At 42.1% G+C, this 16770-nt stretch overlaps 1 protein-coding gene across 1 annotated transcript; it reads right to left on the bottom strand.

The window, feature by feature from the left end:
* Nucleotides 1-1872: 1872 nt before the first annotated feature.
* On the bottom strand, nt 1873-15961 carry rasl10a (RAS-like, family 10, member A). The gene is made up of 3 exons (XM_054731765.2): nt 14893-15961; nt 3681-3805; nt 1873-2148 (listed from the first exon to the last, which is right to left on the bottom strand). Exons 1-3 carry the CDS (start codon nt 15106-15108, stop codon nt 1878-1880), a joined length of 612 nt encoding a protein of 203 aa, XP_054587740.2. The 5' UTR covers nt 15109-15961; the 3' UTR covers nt 1873-1877.
* Nucleotides 15962-16770: the final 809 nt, after the last annotated feature.

The following is a 16770-nucleotide window of genomic DNA, read 5'->3' as shown; positions in this document are numbered from 1 at the left end:
GATTACAGCGACTGTAGGAGGCCTTTTTAATATAACATAGTGGCATTTAGGGACTCTGCTGTGGGGTGTTGTTGCTTATTTTTAATCCAAAGCTTTAATATCTGTTTCCTATCTCGCTGTGCCCATCCTTTGCTTGCCTTAATGGCAGCTATAAAACCTTGCATTCTCTCTCTCTCTCTCTCTCTCTCTCTCTCTCTCTCTCTCTCTCTCTCTCTCTCTCTCTCTCTCTCTCTCTCTGTCTGTCTCTCTCTCTCTCTCTGTCTCTCTCTCTCTCTCTCTCTCTCTCTCTCTCTCTCTCTCTCTCTCTCTCTCTCTCTCTCTCTCTCTCTCTCTCTCTCTCTCTCTCTCTCTCTCCATCACTTCCTCTCACACACCATATATCATGCAAAACTCACTTTTTGCATCATTTTGTTTTGCCATGTGGATCTCTACCACCTCTATAAACACTCCTAACATGATAAAAAAAATCTGTCCGTTCATTTTTTTTCTGTGTTTAGTTTTTGGCATTATGTGCCTAAAATGAGCTGTTTCAACAAGTTCCCGTTTGTGATGTCACAAACTTGGAACATAGAATAGAATCACCTCTTGTATGCAAGAGGAAGCTGCTGCTGGAGGAGCAGCAGCTCTACTCTGAGCCCCTCCAAGATATTAGAGCTTCTCAGCTTATAGCAGCTTGAGTGAGGGATGAGTGGGCATGGCCAGCTCTAGCTTGTTTTCTTAAAGTGACAGAGCCCTGAAATGGCTCATTCTGGAAGGTACTGAAACTGTCAAAAATAAAACTGCTGAAATCACTTAATGTGAGAGGGATTTAGTGCAACAAGCTTCATACACATGTTTTGTGTCAACCGTAAAACTATTGTAACTTAAGAAAAAAGTCATTTGTCTTCTTTAACACCTTTGTCTACAATAACCCATCACTAAAATATTATCCCTGGTCCATAAATTTCATCTTCTTCCAATATTAACCCTGAAACTGTCCTTTAAAATGCGTAAGGTCCAACAAGTTGGTCCCAGAGAGCAGTCAGGGTCCAAAGATGTAGTATATTGTGAGTACAAATTGTAGTTTTCACCTCTTGCATGTCCCCAGATCCCTGGATTGAATGCATTAATCAGAAATACAGTGGGAGTAAGGAGAGGGAGCAGATTAAACCCTTAAAGTACGTCATAATAAGGGACTGCAGTAGTTTCTGCTGCAGAACAACCTAAATGCCCTTGCTCTGAACAAACAAGTTTTACCATAGGCCACATTTGTAACGGGGGGGGGGGGGGGGGGGGGGGCTACTTTCTCAGACCTAAAACATCAATCTATGTACATTTTTTGTTAGGACATCCTTGTTGAAGTTAATATTTTTAATCACTGGCCTCGTGTCCTCTAGTGTGTTTGTTGACCCTACTGAGTGGGACAAATTGAAAAGGAAGACTCAACGATATTGCTGCCTTTCAGTTTCGAGTCTTATAGCTTCCAAGTGTCCAGGCCTGCTTACAGACTCGACACATGTGGTGTGTTACACTGGGAAACACAGCCTGACATATTAAGGTGTGGAGCTGATGTCACAAATAAAAAAATATGTGCTGTGTCGGTTTTCACCAGCATGGCTTCCACCTCCTTCCTCGTCTCCACACATGGGATTTGAACAGGAAGTGGTTGGATGACCGCGTGTGAAGGTTTTAGTGTCTTTTACAGCGCAAGAGTCAAATAAACCTCATTATGATAAAAATCAGCTCAGTAAAAGCAGGAGGCCACAGGGTATTTTTCCAGCCATTACGATAAAAGTCCTTTTAAAATAAAAGATGTCCTTCAGTTCTGCACCACTCCAGAGAAGGCTGGTGTGTGTGTGTGTGTGTGTGTGGGGGGGGGGGGGGGGGGGGGGGGGTCGTCACATGACAGTGCAGCGATTTCTCTGTAAAGCCCCTTGCAGACGAATGGAGGTGTGGTTCTGGCGCATGGCCCGTGCCACGGCGATGCCCAGCAGCTCTTTGAAGAGCAGGACCACGTGCCAGTTAAACTTGGCAGAGCACTCCACGTAACCACACTTCCAGGTCTTCTTTACCAGGACTGACACCGCCCTGCGGGGCATGAAGCGCTGCCTCTGCAGATCCCTCTTGTTGCCCACCACCAGGATTGGCACCTCACTGCTGCTGCCTTCCCTGTGGGAAAAATAAATGACATAAAAATGAGGGTTATTTAAAAAAAAAGAACACCCCAGCTATCCTTGTGTGTGTGCATGTGTGTGTGTGGGGGCGGACTGGAGGATTAGAGCTGATGGGCTCCAGGGGCCTCCCACCACACTCTGCAGAAGCTGGTTCGCAGCAAAATGAAGCAATGTAAATGTATGGCAAGCAAGAGGTAGTTTTAAGGAGAAAGGAGGAGGGAATGATTTGGATTGATGGGACTTTTACCAGTGTGGTGATCTTGGATCAATCCGTTTGGAGCCTTTCTCTTTATGGGAAATAGATGATACAGATTATTAAAAATCTTCAAAGTGAAGCTGAATTTAACGAGTGTTAAATACGATTATGAAACTCGGACTAAATGACCGCAAAGGCAAGGCGGAGATTTACACCACTAGAGCTGCTGCTTTATTAATTCTTCTTTTGTTGAGTAAAGGTTCATGTCAGATTCCAATAAGGATTTGCGTTCTTTTGCATATTTCCACACCTGCTCTCGCCGATAGCCTAATGGCCTGTAACGACTTACAGTACAGCTCTGAAGCCCCGAGGCAGAGCCAAAAACCCACATCTCCTACTTTTCACCTGTTGTCTGCACGTAGATTTGAAAACAGAATGTTTTTGCAGAGGGAGAATGCGTGCATGCATGCAAACTTGGAAGTGCACAACACTGTCGACAGCCTGGATGAATCAAACGAAGGCTTAATGCTAGCGGGTTTAAAAAATAGGGCAATAAACAAAGTTATGCTGGTTTAGAACATTTTTCTGTATAATTCTAACTTTCACATTTTATCCCACTGCTGCTTACAACAGAAATACCCCCCACCCACCTCCACACACACACACAAACATCGTTATTTGTGATTTCATGTGCCGTCTCAGCTGGATTGGTGTATCTTTGGTTTGGACACCATATCTGTATTACTCTCCTGTTTTGGATTCCTTGTGCATTCACCTTTCCCCGTGGGCGATAATGGGTTTCTGTCTTGAGCCATAAACAGGGAGCTCCAGGAAAGAGGCGATGAGCTGTGGAAAAGGCTGTTCGGTCATGTTGTACACAGCAAATAAACTCTTAAATCCAGCTTCTATATGTAAATATATTCAGGTTGACCCTATTGTAGCCACAAAGCCAATCTCAGTGGTGCTCAACCCCTGTGTGTTCTTTTTCTTCTTCAAATAAAAGCAGAAAAATCCCCCCAAACAATCTATAAATCACTGGAGACGTCTCGGTAGACGCCCCTACGTTGGTGGAAAATCAAATGTCATGACAGAGCTGTCAAGATTTCAAGGAGGAGTGTGCTAAATGAAAAGATATCACCACAAAATAAAACTGTCACAGTAGTCCAAGGGCTTGGAGTTGGGCACTAAAATTGGATACGGTCTCCAAAAAAGGTGGCAGGGCAGTTTTTCTCTTAGATTATCGCCAGAACTGTGTGTGTGTGTGTGTGTGTGTGTGTGTGTGTGTGTGTGGGTGGGGGAGGGGGTGGGGTGGGGGGGGGGTCAGACTTTACCTGTTCTCCACGATCTGCTGTCTGATCATTTTCACATATTCAAAACTCTCCACACAACAGATGTCGTACACCAGGATGTAAGCGTTGGCATTCCGGACGCCTCTGCAGCGCAAGTCCAGCCATTCCTAATGGACACACACACAGAAACTTGTAAATCTACTAAGAAATGAGAGATTATCAGTTATGTTTAAAGAAATGATTGGATTTTATTTATGTATTTGCACACCAGTTTGATCTCAAATTCCCATTTTCTGTTATGCAACTTCCCATGAGCCTACGGAGGAGTAAGTGGTACGGATTATGGATTGTTGGATGGATGCGTAAATCCGTTCAGCGTGTAAAATATCATGTAATGTTTTTGACCCTGGATTCAGTCATATGAGGACATTGTCCCTAATTAAGGCCCTGTCCACACGTAGCCGGGGATCTGCCAAAACGTAGATATTTTTCTACATTTTGGCCTGTCATCCACACGAAAACTGAGTTTTTTTTTTTTACACGAAACGGATCTTTTTAAAAACTCCGGCCAAAGTGAAGATATGCGTTTTCTCCGTTTTGGGTGTCTGCGTGAACAGAAATACAAAACCAAACAGACAAAACCGGAGTTTTAAGGTCCGCAACGTCACTTTCTGCGACAAAAATATGCTGACATCACGTGTGTGACCTGTGTTTACACTAGCCGACAGCATGGATGCCCTCTGAGCTGCGCTCGCTTTATCAATTGTCCAAGCGCTTTTTGCTTGTTTGTTTTTGCAAGCAGAATTACTGCTCCTTGTGGAAGACCACAGACGAAGGACGAGGTTAAGAACGGGGGAAGTACTGCCGCCTACAGGTCTGGCATGTCCTTAACAACGTATTTATCCGGGTACATGCGGACAGAGTTTCTTTTTAAAACGAGGTGGTGTGGAAGCAAGTTTTTGGAGGGGCGGATATTCGTTTTTATACAAACCCGGCTACGTGTGGACTAGGCCTAAGACACGGCCTAAAGACATTCTGTGCTGCCTGGTGATATGCTAGCTCTTAATTTTACCAGTTAGTGAGTTTATAATGGCAAAAGGCCTTCCTACCTTCTCAAATGATTATTATCTCTAGTTTAACGTTTTTCAACACAAAACTGGGTGTTCCTTTAGACCTGGACTGTTGGACTGTCGGAGGCCGAGGCTGAGGCTTTTTCCCGGAGCTAGCTCCCACCTCTAGCTCTGGCTCCAACGTGTCTCCAAAGCAACTCTTGTTTACCCCATTGGTTAATTTCTAATAACATGTTTATTTTACAGAAGTATTTACTGTTAGAACATCTTCTGGGCTCAGAAGCAGCCGCTTGACTTGCAGAGTCAGCCGTTTTCCACAGGGCCAGCCTCGCTGTGCCAAGCGGACTGTTATGGTGCCCTCTACTGGCTGGTAGATGTAAACATAAACCCAGTGTCATGCCCGCCACAATAAATGTTTGATTATTTTTAATTAAAATTTAACTTCTAAAGAAAATATTGTACCGTCATCCTGCACACCTCTAAACGCCTCGTGGAGGTATTATTTTTAAATTAAATATAGATTTTTATTAAATTGCTTCATGTTTAACCTATATTTTTTGGGATTAAAATTATTATTTTTTTAATTTAAATACTTGCTTTCTTGGTGATGATTATAGTAAACCAACATAATGCAGGAGGCTGCTAACTGAACAACATGTCCTCTGTGTTCCTGCAATTTTTCAAATGCTCTTTGGCTCCGTGTCTCAGTTTTCATGCCTCTGCTGTGCAAAAAATTGCAGAGTGAATAAATTCCCAGAACTGGCATAACTAAAAGCGCCACATTCTGAAATAAAGTCATCATGCCGTAAGAAAGCTCTGCTTGGTCTCTACGCTACACATGTTCAAGGACAATACCAGAGGTGACACAAACAAACCGTCAGCAGAAGAGCAATGAACTGTTTCACTGCTGTGCGAGTAAGCAGTTTCATTTCAAGTACATGCAGCGAGGTAAACAGCACTTTGTTTGGTGTTAATGACTTCTGAAGTGTAATTAAAGCATGCAGCACAAGTGGGTGCATTAGTAGAGGACATTTAGTTTCAATAAAAACAGTGACCCGCTGTTCTATTTAAGCTAACCATCCAGCCTCATGATGAATTTATAAACATTTGTTCTCATAAAAGAGGAAAATGGTGGAACTTGAGGGGCAGAGAAGGTTCTGCCGAGGGGAAACGGGCCTGAGAGAATGTTGGAAAGATGAAAAAGGCAGCGGTGGATCAAGGGAGGAACCGACAGGGTGTCAACATAACCTCTGGTGCTCCCGCGTGTCGCTAATGAGGAATCCGGAGTCAAGAGACTGCCATGAACTCAGCTTAGCTTGTTTAAATGAAATTCACTTCCCCTGGATCTGATGTGATGTTAGCTGCTGCCGTATGCAGAAACTTCCCCAGAAGGAGAATGGTGTTAGGCTTTTATCACACAGATTCTCACAACTTCGAGTAAATCCTTTCTTTCGCAATATTTCCCAACCGGTTATAGGATGATTTAGTAAAAAGAAGTTCAGAAGAAGAAAATGAAACCAGCCAGCTTCAATCTAAAGGGGACAACATTTGCCTCCCAGCATCTTTAAAGTTGAGCAATGCATTATTCATGTACACCACACAGCTTTAAAGATTCAGCATTTTATTTTGGGCTTCCCTGGAACGGATTCTCATGCTTTTAATAGAACTCTTCATAATGTACATAATGAAAGTTTCTTTAAAGCCCGGTGTGTGACTCTGGAATGAGGGAACATCTTTAATCCTTGATTTTTTTGTTTGGTTTGTGCAGCTCACATTTTTGTTGCTCATATGAAGTACTTGTGTTTTCCTGACGACAGACACAGTCGCAGGCTCTTGGGGATCATCCTCATCTCCTAAAATCTGAGCAACATATTAAATTAGTTTTATTATTTCCTCCCAGAAGCAGAGCAAGGACATGTTATTGCCTCTGGCTTTTGACATTGGTTTGGTTTATTTCAGCTCTGCTTCCTCTCAGATCTGATTGGTCTGAAAGTCTTCTTTGTTTAAAGGAAAATTATAAAAAATGATGCTCTGAGTGATCAGAAGGAGCTTCCGCTGGTAAACATGTCTCCTGCTGTACCTGCTACAACAAAAATTGGTAGATTCTCACTGAAGGCATCAAAACTATGAATGAACACATGCGGAGTTATGTACTTAACCAAAAAAGGTGAAATAACTGAAAACATGTTTTATGTGCTGTTTTCGTCTAAAAAGCCACCGTTTGCTCTGATTACTGCCTTGAACACTCTTGGCATTCTCTTGATGAGCTTCAATAGGTAGTCCTTCAAGACTGTTTGAAAACCATTTCAGTTGACTGAAAATAAAGAAAACATTCAATGAGAAGGTGTGTCCAAACTTTTGGCCTGTACTGTATATATGTCACAGTTCTCAGCTGTAAGCAGTTTATAAGTCAATTATTTTGTTTACAAACATAATATTTAACTTAGAAATGACATAATGTATGTGTGACCTAAATGTGTGGCTTAAAACTAAATATTTAGAACCAAAGAAATTATATAGCTAGACCCAAAATATTTAGTTTGTAACCTAAATATTTCATTTGGTGCCAAATATATTGTTTGAGAATAAACTGTTTACCTCCAAATAAATGCTTTCATTCGAAATAAATTCATATGTTAGACATAAATATTTTTTGGAAAATAACTAAATATTTATGAACTTGCTGAATATTTAATTTGTGAAGTAAATATTTGCCCGCAAACTAAATATTTAGATGCAAAATAAATAAATAGGTGGGACTTCAATATTTATTTAGAAAAATAAAAATGTTATTTCTTGCTAAATATTTATAAACTAGGTTTGTAATTTAAATATTTAATTTGGTGCTAAATCTTAGTAATCTTAGTAATTATCTGACTCCAAACAAAATATTTAGATGTGGGCTGAATAATTTGTTTGTAAATTTAATATCAAGTTCAGAAAACGAACACCTAACTCTAAATTAAATATGTAGCTTGATAACTAAATATTTAGTTGGAAACTTTTATTTTTTATTATTTATAAATGTACGGATAACATGGTGAAAATATGACTTGACGTGATTGTTAAAATAAACCCAAAACATCGCTTTTAAATTCTGACTGCTCGACTTTACAAATAGCAGCCCACAAAACTAGATGAGAGATAAATGAATAGAAGTCATTTTGGTGATCAGAAACAAGTTTTAAACGCCTTCACCAATGCGGTTAGGCGGGATTTAAAATGCAGCAGTTGCAGTTAAATCTATATTTAAATCAAAATTTTATTTTGTCTCTATGGAGCATTATTCACCGTGTGAGATTGATTTTGAAAAGTCAGACATCAACATGCGGATTGCTATTAAATGTTATGTTTTTAATTATGAAAGCCAATGTGCCTGACATGTGCTAACTGAAAATTGGTTTACTCCAAATTAAATTTCCAGGCAGTGTTTGTATTAATTTAGCTAATTTCTGCAGCTGCCTGCATGATACGATCCTAAAGGAGTTCTTAATGATGCGCTATAATGGTTAGAGAAAATGTGCTCTTAAAAAATGAACATGCAGCTCAGCACTAAGATAGGAAATTCAGATGGATGGATGATTTGTGAGAGAAAAAAAGGCAATGAGGGGTGTGATGATGCCTCTGATAGCGTAGATGAAAATTAATTAGCTTGCATTCAGCTTGGAAGAAGTTATTTATGGGTTTGTGTCAGCAGAAGAAACAGCATCACACGAGCAGGATGATAATGAGGCTGATCAACAATGGTGTGAGATCTCTGCAGCCAGATGGTGAGAGGCTGAAAACTGGTCAAAATCACAACTCCTTCCCTTAAAAAGCCGCTTAAAAACTTTTCAACTCAGAATTTCTTTCATTTTAGGTCTTTTGTTTCTGCTTTATTTGAGCCATAAACAGGGAATTCAAGGAAACACTATACTAATCATGTTGTGCCATAAATAAGATAAACCTTCCTCCCTATCAATGGAAAGGATCTGATAATTGAAGCAACTGAAGACATGAGATGCACACAGTAGCAACCTCACATCTCCAGGACTAAAAATAGCAGCCCGTGGTCTCATCTCTCATCCCTTTGTCGTCCAAATCCTGTTTTAAATGCGGAGGCGGAGCCTGAATGAGCAAATGCTACTTCTGCAGACAAGTAAACAGGCTAAACAAAGGAGTAATAAGAAGACAGTGTGGTGTGTGTGCGTGTGTGTGTGCGTGTGTGTGTGTGTGTGTGTGTGTGTGTGTGTGTGTGTGTGTGTGTGTGTGTGTGTGTGTGTGTGTGTGTGTGTGTGTGTGTGTGTGTAGGATGTGCGAGCACACTTGTGGGAGTGAGAGACTGAAGTGCGGGGCCACTGTGCGCATCCTTCAATCAAAAAGAGCATCTCATCCTTCACTCCTCAAGACCCAAACATAACGCGTCTCGCTGGCAACGGTGTGTCGTGGTCATTTTAAGTGAGCTGGGACAAAAAGCTGTTGTGTTTCCTTATATTGGGAAGGTGTGGTTGTGATGGATAGTGCTCAAGCACAGGAGGTGACTCCGAGCGTACCGTGGTGGTGAAAGGCTGATGAGCAATTGAAGACGTGTCATCCAAAGGCCATGCTGCCTGGCTTTCACCATAACTCTATTACAGGTCCTAAAGGTGAGATTTCCATTAATCAATGGTGACCTACAGCAAAGGAATCATTTAAAACCATCTGCTGCTCTTTGGTGTTACACTCAGTATTTTGTTTTTCCTCTCAGGAATCGCAAAAAATAAGCGTCTAATTTATGGACATGAACAAACAAACAGATGAGTAAATAACTAAATGGTGATTCTTAAAGAAAGTGTTACGCAAGATGTAAAATATTATTTTGAAAATAAAAATGTGTGAATTACATAATCCACTGTTCATCTCAAGCATCAGTTATTTCTTTTCTAGTCTTTAAAAACGTCTTGCTGCAACAAATAAATAATTAAACGAATAGTTTTATAGATTGTTATGCATGCGGGGGTGTTCACCATAGTAGTAAAACTGTACACTCAGCAGAAGTGTTCCCTTGGAGAGTTCTTCAGATTTTCTTCTTCATGTCACTTCATTGTTTCAGATCAGCAAAAAAATGAATGTCCTCATCAAATAAAATTTATCTGAATAAAGACAAATGAGACTTTATTTTACAAAAAACATCCAAATCAACCGAGCCCTGTAGGAAAAAGCATCTGTCCTTGTTAAATCAGGAGTTAACCAGCCAAACCCACTCCTAAATACCACCAGACCTGGAAAATTAAGGAATCATTTCAATAGATTCTGTCTGGCAGCTAAAAGATCTCAAGAAGCAACACATTGTGTCAGAACAGAACCCAGGCCTCGCTTGTTTCAGGTTAGGGTCAGAGGTCGTGACTCAGTAGTAAAAAGGAGAAAAAGCTAATATTTCTTAAAACGATGAATTCAGCTCTAGCTGAAGCTCATGCTCAAGAGCACGTAGACAGTCCACCTCTGAATGGCTCTGATGGGAAATGAACATTTTGGTGTGAGTTGTTACAACCAGGGTAACTTTAGATTGTTTTGTAATTTTCAGGTTTCAGGTTTACAAATATTTTTATTTCTCCTTTTCTTTAAAAGTTTAACTTAAGTTTTTCCAGTTTTCAAAGAGATCTGCCAACAGCAGAAGAATGTTCATCTAGTAGAGAAAAGGTTGATGACCCGGGCCACCTGCCACAACACGAATCACATGAGCACAGATTAGGACACACACATCCTAACAACACCACTGTACCGTTAGTGCAGAGTAAATTGCCTCTGCATTTTTTTAACTAAATAATAAATAATTCAAACTTCGCACTGTGTTGATTTTTTTTTACAGAGATCTCCATCCCAACAGCCTTTAAATGATGCACGCATCTCGGGTACGTTTAATCGATGCGCACATGTCTCTGCTGCATGAGTGGAAGTGACACAACGTGTTGTAGAAAGAGCTATCGTCGCTGTTCTGTTATCACACAGAGTATTTACGGAGATAACTGAGAAAATGTCCAGAGAGAAAAGAGAAAAGGGGAGAGGGAGCGCCTCGAGTGGGAGGAAGTCATGGAGATACATTATGGCAACGACAAAGACAGCAGAACAAGAACAATCGCGCTGAACACGCCGTCAGGATTAAATCCATCTGTCAGCAACTTCCACGCTGTGACAGATTTCTGCTAAAAGCTACACAAAAGCAAACAGACCCTTAAAGGCCTCAGCGCCACTGCTAAATGATGAAACATGCGCCTGAATCCAGCACAGGCATGAGGGGGAATTCTGTGTGGTTGAAATGAGGTCACAATAGCCTCCTGGATTGTTGCCACTTTCAAATTGAATCTAAGGTGATGAGAAACTGCCAAGCTGCATCAGCATGGAGGTGCACTGACTCACTATATGCTCTCTGTTTGGTTCTCTTCACCACAGATTGTAAAAGGAGGTATTAAACCTCGCGTGGTCACCCTCATCAAGACGGTGTCCATTAAAGTCTCTGAAAGCTTTCCGATTGACTGCAGCCACTCAGTCCTTTACTGGTGGTTTATTCCCAGCAGTATTCAAATAGCAAATTGTGCTTTAAATCAATTTGACACACACACGGAGAGAAAGAGAGAGAGAGAGAGAGAGAGAGAGAGAGAGAGAGAGAGAGAGAGAGAGAGAGAGAGAGAATCAAATCTCTGCTCTTCCAGTTACGTTTGAGCCAACGGGGTCAACACAGTGGGCGCCCCCAGGCAGGTTTTAAAGTGGTGGCCCTGGCCACCCCTGGGGGGGGGGGGGGGGGGGGGGGGATCACTGCTCTCAGCTAAACATAAATTACGCCTGAGGTGGAGGGTCGCTTCGGGTGAAGGTGCAGCATAACTTTCAGGTTCCAGCGATTAATAATCTATGAATCTGTCTCATTTGTTGCAGCGGCGCTCAGGTGCATCATTTATCTTTATGGTAAACAGGAACCTTCTCCTCCAGTCTGCATGAAAAGATTTGGGCAAACACGCTGATGACAGCGCGTGGCGCGTGATGCTGAAAAGCTGGTCGATGTGACTCAGCCTTTGGGACACACACACTCCTACACTTAAACTCATGAGACACATCTCGTCTCCTACCTGCTTTCTGCTCACACCCACCAGTTTGTTCCCTGATGGGGGGTTACAGACCATTTAGCAGACAAATTTTACAGAGGGTCTCTGTGGGCGGCAGACAATACAGCTTCTCTGCAGAACTCTCATCACCTCCCAACGAAACGTTAGAGCTGCAAACAAAATAAATAAATAAATAAATAATGCTGTGTGTAATTCTGACAGGAAGATTGCTCCGGCCTCTTTAGCTGGCCTGTCAGACGCTTCTCTGTGCCTGCTCCCAAAAAAACTGACACTTTTTGAGCCCTTTCGGTCTAGCTGCTCGTTTGCCATCTCCCACTTGGCCAGATAACGGCGGCGTTTCCTGTGAAGGTGAGAGAAAAAGCAGCAGTAATTGACAGGTTGGAGTGTTGACCTGATTGGAGATTCTTATCATGAAAACATCACGGTCTTTCAAATGAGGCTGCAGAGGAGGTCAACCACACACACAAAGTGCACAAAGAGATGTTTTTTCATGCTTTTAAAGATGAAGAGGGAAATTTAATGGCAGCTGATCTTATTTACAACAATTTCAGAGGATTTGTTTTGTTGTGACCCTGCAGAGATCTCAAGATGATGTAAATTTTCTACAAATGATGGCAAAAATCCACCCTTCCTACTCAGTTTATACGTGTTTTAAAGGTTATTTGAAGAAAATGCCATGATTGAGTCTGAGTTTGACAAATAAAGTAGATTTATTTTAGGTTTACAAGCTTTGTAAATTCCTACAGATTCCCTCTTTGTGTTTCCACAGGAAAAGCAACACAGACGGGACTTGAAGGACGGTTGCTTTATAGGGGGGGTGGGGCTTGATAAGAGGTCTGGCTTTTTAATAAATGGACTTTAAAATATATTTTCTATTAGAATAGTGTCTGTGGAACGAGTCAGTGGATGTAGGGGTGTGTACTGATACTTTAAATAAATACACACATAAATGAAAAATGGAAAAATTTACAACAATAAACAGGATAATAGCAAATAAAGGCCTCTTTCACCTTAAACTTCTCCTTTTAAAAACGTGTAAAAAAGGATTTACTTCTGTTTTGTGCTTTTTAGTCATATTAAAATGTTTCAGATCAGCAAAAACAAATGAAAGACAGCCAGAGTAAACACAAAAATCATGATTGATGATGAGTTTATTTATTAAGGTTTAAAAACCCTATCCAATCCAACAAGTTCTTATGAGAAAAAGTGATTGTAATTTTTAATCTACTGGGATTAACATTAATATTCATTGGTAAGCGGAGTTCCACATCCAGGCCAAATTACTACTAGACCTGCAAAATTAAGAAGACTTTCATAGAACCTGCCTGGTAACTTGATTTTGATTTTATTTTTCCTTTTCCCCATTTCTTATTAAAATCTATGTATATTTTGATAATTTTTTTTATTTATTTTTTTGTTCTTGTGAAACTTTTTGTGATTTTTATTTTAAGAGACGCAATATAAAATATAGCTTATTCATTTCTTATTGATGTGCTAAAGAATCTCAAAAAGCAACACATTGTGCCCCATTCATCCAGCCATCCTCTTCCGCTTATCCAGGGTCGGGTCGCGGGGGCAGCAGCCTAAGCAGGGAGGCCCAGACTTCCCTCTCCCCAGCCAATTGGGCCAGCTCCTCCGGAGGAACCCCAAGGCATTCCCTGGACAGCCAAGAACCATGGTCACTCCAGGGTGACCTGGGTCTTCCTTTAGGCCTTCTCCCGGTTGGATGTGCCCAGAAAACTTCACCAGGGAGGCGTCCAGGAGGCATCCTAACCAGATACCTGAGCTACCATAATTGGCTCCTCTCGATGTGGAGGAGCAGCGGGTCTACTCCGAGTCCCTCCCAGATGACTGAGCTTCTCACCCTATCTCTAAGGGAGAGCCCAGACACCCTGTGGAGAAAACTAATTTCGGCTGCTAGAATCTGTAATCTTGTTCTTTGGTCACTACCTGAAGCTCGTGACCATAGGTGAGGGTAGGAACGTAGATCGACAGTCAATCAAGAGCATCACGTTCCGGCTCAGCGCTCTCGTCACCACAACAGATCGGTACAACGCCCACATCACTGCAGACACAGCACCAATCTGCTTATTGAACTTACGCTCCATCTTTCCCTCACTTGTGAACAAGACCCCGAGACACTAAAACTCCTCCACTTGGAGCACAACCTCATCCCTGACCTGGAGAAGAAGAATCCCTTTTCCGATTCATTGCCACATTGTGCCCCATTTTAAAGAAATCAGGGTTAACGTCAGAGGTCATGATTCAAGAATTAAAAGGAGACAGAACAAAAATGGTGTCCATGTGGGAGATACAAGAGAAAAACCTCTAACTAAAACAGAAAAACATAGATCCTTCTCACATTTATGAAAAAAAAATCTCAATCAAACCTTTTGGGGCAAAATTCTGTAACAATGATGAGACAAAAGTGGAATACTTTGGAAGGTGTGTGTCCCATTACATCAGGAGGAAAACTAACAGTAAATTTTAGAATAACATTACACTAAGTCAAGCAAGGTGGTGGTAGTGTCATGGTGTGGAGCTGGTTTGCTCCTTCAGGGCCTGGATTGCTCTTATCAAAAATCCTGAATATCTGACCTTTGACCTTAAACATACAGATGAAGCTTTAACGTTTCTTTTTTGTTTTTGTTTTTTGTACTGAAGTCAACATTGCTGATCGGAACCATTGAAGGGACACAAAGTAAATGAAAAAGAAGAAATCACTAAAAGCACAAATAGTATGCTGGAAAAGCCAGAGCCACAGAGATGCTTTTCTGCTTTAAAACCACATTCTGTTGTGTTCTCGCCTAGGTGCAGTGTTTGACCTGTGGTCAAGAATAAAAGGCCAGTCTGTTCTATTTTTGAACGGATTAAACGAGGGGCACCAACAGCATAAGTAATCAGCTCATCTGCATACACCTGAACACACCTGTGATGAATTCAAACAGTTGAGAGTTTACACAGTCCAACCAAAGCTCCAAGGCTTTGAGTCAGTCTCCATGGCAACTAAAGATAGTGACAGAAGAATAAGTAAAATTGTTATTTTACTCTTTTTGAGCAGAGAGATCTGATCTGGGATCAGTTGAGGGCCAACCCTCAGACACTTACCTGACTGGTGCTGGCGGGGAAAGAGGAGATCGGCGGGACGTCCAGGACCTTCAGCTCATACATGTTCCCGTTCAGTATGACGGAGGGTCTGTACACATATCTGGTCCTGGTCGGCGTGTACACCTCCGAGAAGTCGTTATAGATGAACTGGCGGATTATAGAAGTTTTGCCCACCCCGGGAGCACCGATAACAGCGATACTCAGTGTCTCCACCATTCCTGGAGCTCGGCTTCAGCACCATGGACAGCGCCGACGCCAGCAGAGACAGATGTGACCGTCCGGAAGCACAGCTGGAATCCAACCCTCCGACCTGCAGCCTCTCCAATCACCTCAACCGGCTTCAGCTGCTGGCGACAAAACAGTCAATCAGCCAAACTTTACACCTCCCAGCAGGTGAGGCTGCCGCAGACGGCCAGGAAAAGGCGCTCAGCCTCGAATGGAGAGAGTCTCGTAGCCTCTGAGAAAAACTCGTGGTTTTCCAGGGGACATCCCCTGCAGGCTCGTCCCCAGAGAGGAAACGCAAAAGTCCGCCTTTGCTGCCTCCGCTGGGACATAATCTTCACAGGTGTCCAGGCTCAACGCTAGAGCAAACGCGCAGGAGGAGCTCTCGATGTCTTCATTGATTATCTCCTCTGCGCCTCTCACTCATTTCCAGCGATGCACCACCGCCGCGCTCCTCCATCACAGGGGAGTGAGGCGCACAGCACGGGACTCGTAAATACGCTCCCCACGTGCTCGGAAAACGGCATCAAACCCTCACCTCGACCTTCACGATCGCGAGCTTACTGAAGATAACCGGGGAGATCCGAGAAAGAGAGAGGGAGAAAGAGAAGGAGCCAGCCAGACGGCCGCGAGCGTGTTTCCTGTAAAGGCATCTGGAGTCTGATGAGGAGCGTTAAGCTGCCGTAGGAGCTCTCTCTCTCTCTCCCCCCACCATCACTATCCCCTGCACTGCTCATCCAATAGGATCATGTCGTGCGCAAAGCGTGTGGAAGGTTGGAGCTCCCATACGCCGCAAACAAATGGCAACAAGAACAGGCCACACAGCGTGGGCTGGGAGGCGCGCGCATGTGTGTGTGGACTTCATATCTCTGAGGTGACTTATTGGCTCTTGGACAGGGTCTCTGAAGGAGGGCAGGGTCCATGAGAGCCATCAGTCAGGCTGTCACAATGGACAGGTGTGTGTGTGGTGGTGGTGGTGGTGGGGGGGGGGGGTCTATTTTCCTCTGAATGACTGCAACGAAGCTTCTGACAGTGGGGAGACGCAACATTCATCAGATTAGTAAATATTGATCTGGATTTATTAGATTACTGCGGAGATGGTGCGTAAAACCGTGTATGATGACCAGAGATTTGTCCTTGTTACAGATGTTGAGCTTCTGGACGAGCCAACCAACAGTAATGACCTGTTACTATTCACGAATAATTTATTTAAATCTCTAGGACATATTTATATATAATATAGATATATATAGATATATCTGTCTATCTGAGTGAGAAAACCTGAACATTTCAGGGCTCCATATAACAAAAGATTTTCTTATACATTCACCTCTAGATAAAAATCACATGCACAATAAAAATATATATATAAAAAATAAGATTACAAATGATAAAAGTAACTAAATAAAATTAAGAACTTATTTTTTTTAAAGCATTTCCTCTACATTTAACTTAAGCAAAGCTCTGAAATGCTAATTCATAAAGTCACTGCTTTAAATAAACTCCATACAGTAAAAGATTTATTTTATCAAATAAAATAATTCCAAATCCAAACTTTTTCTTGATACATGAGTGTATTTTAGCCATCAGTGGAGTAAATCCATCTTTTCTAGAGAGAAACTTTCTTGGTTTTCTCTTCACCCAGACTGAAACTTG

The sequence above is a fragment of the Nothobranchius furzeri genome, chromosome 17 (genome assembly GCF_043380555.1).
Source record: "Nothobranchius furzeri strain GRZ-AD chromosome 17, NfurGRZ-RIMD1, whole genome shotgun sequence".
Taxonomy (NCBI): domain Eukaryota; kingdom Metazoa; phylum Chordata; class Actinopteri; order Cyprinodontiformes; family Nothobranchiidae; genus Nothobranchius; species Nothobranchius furzeri.
Note: the sequence above shows the minus strand (reverse complement) of the source record. Positions and strands in the feature narration are given on the sequence as shown.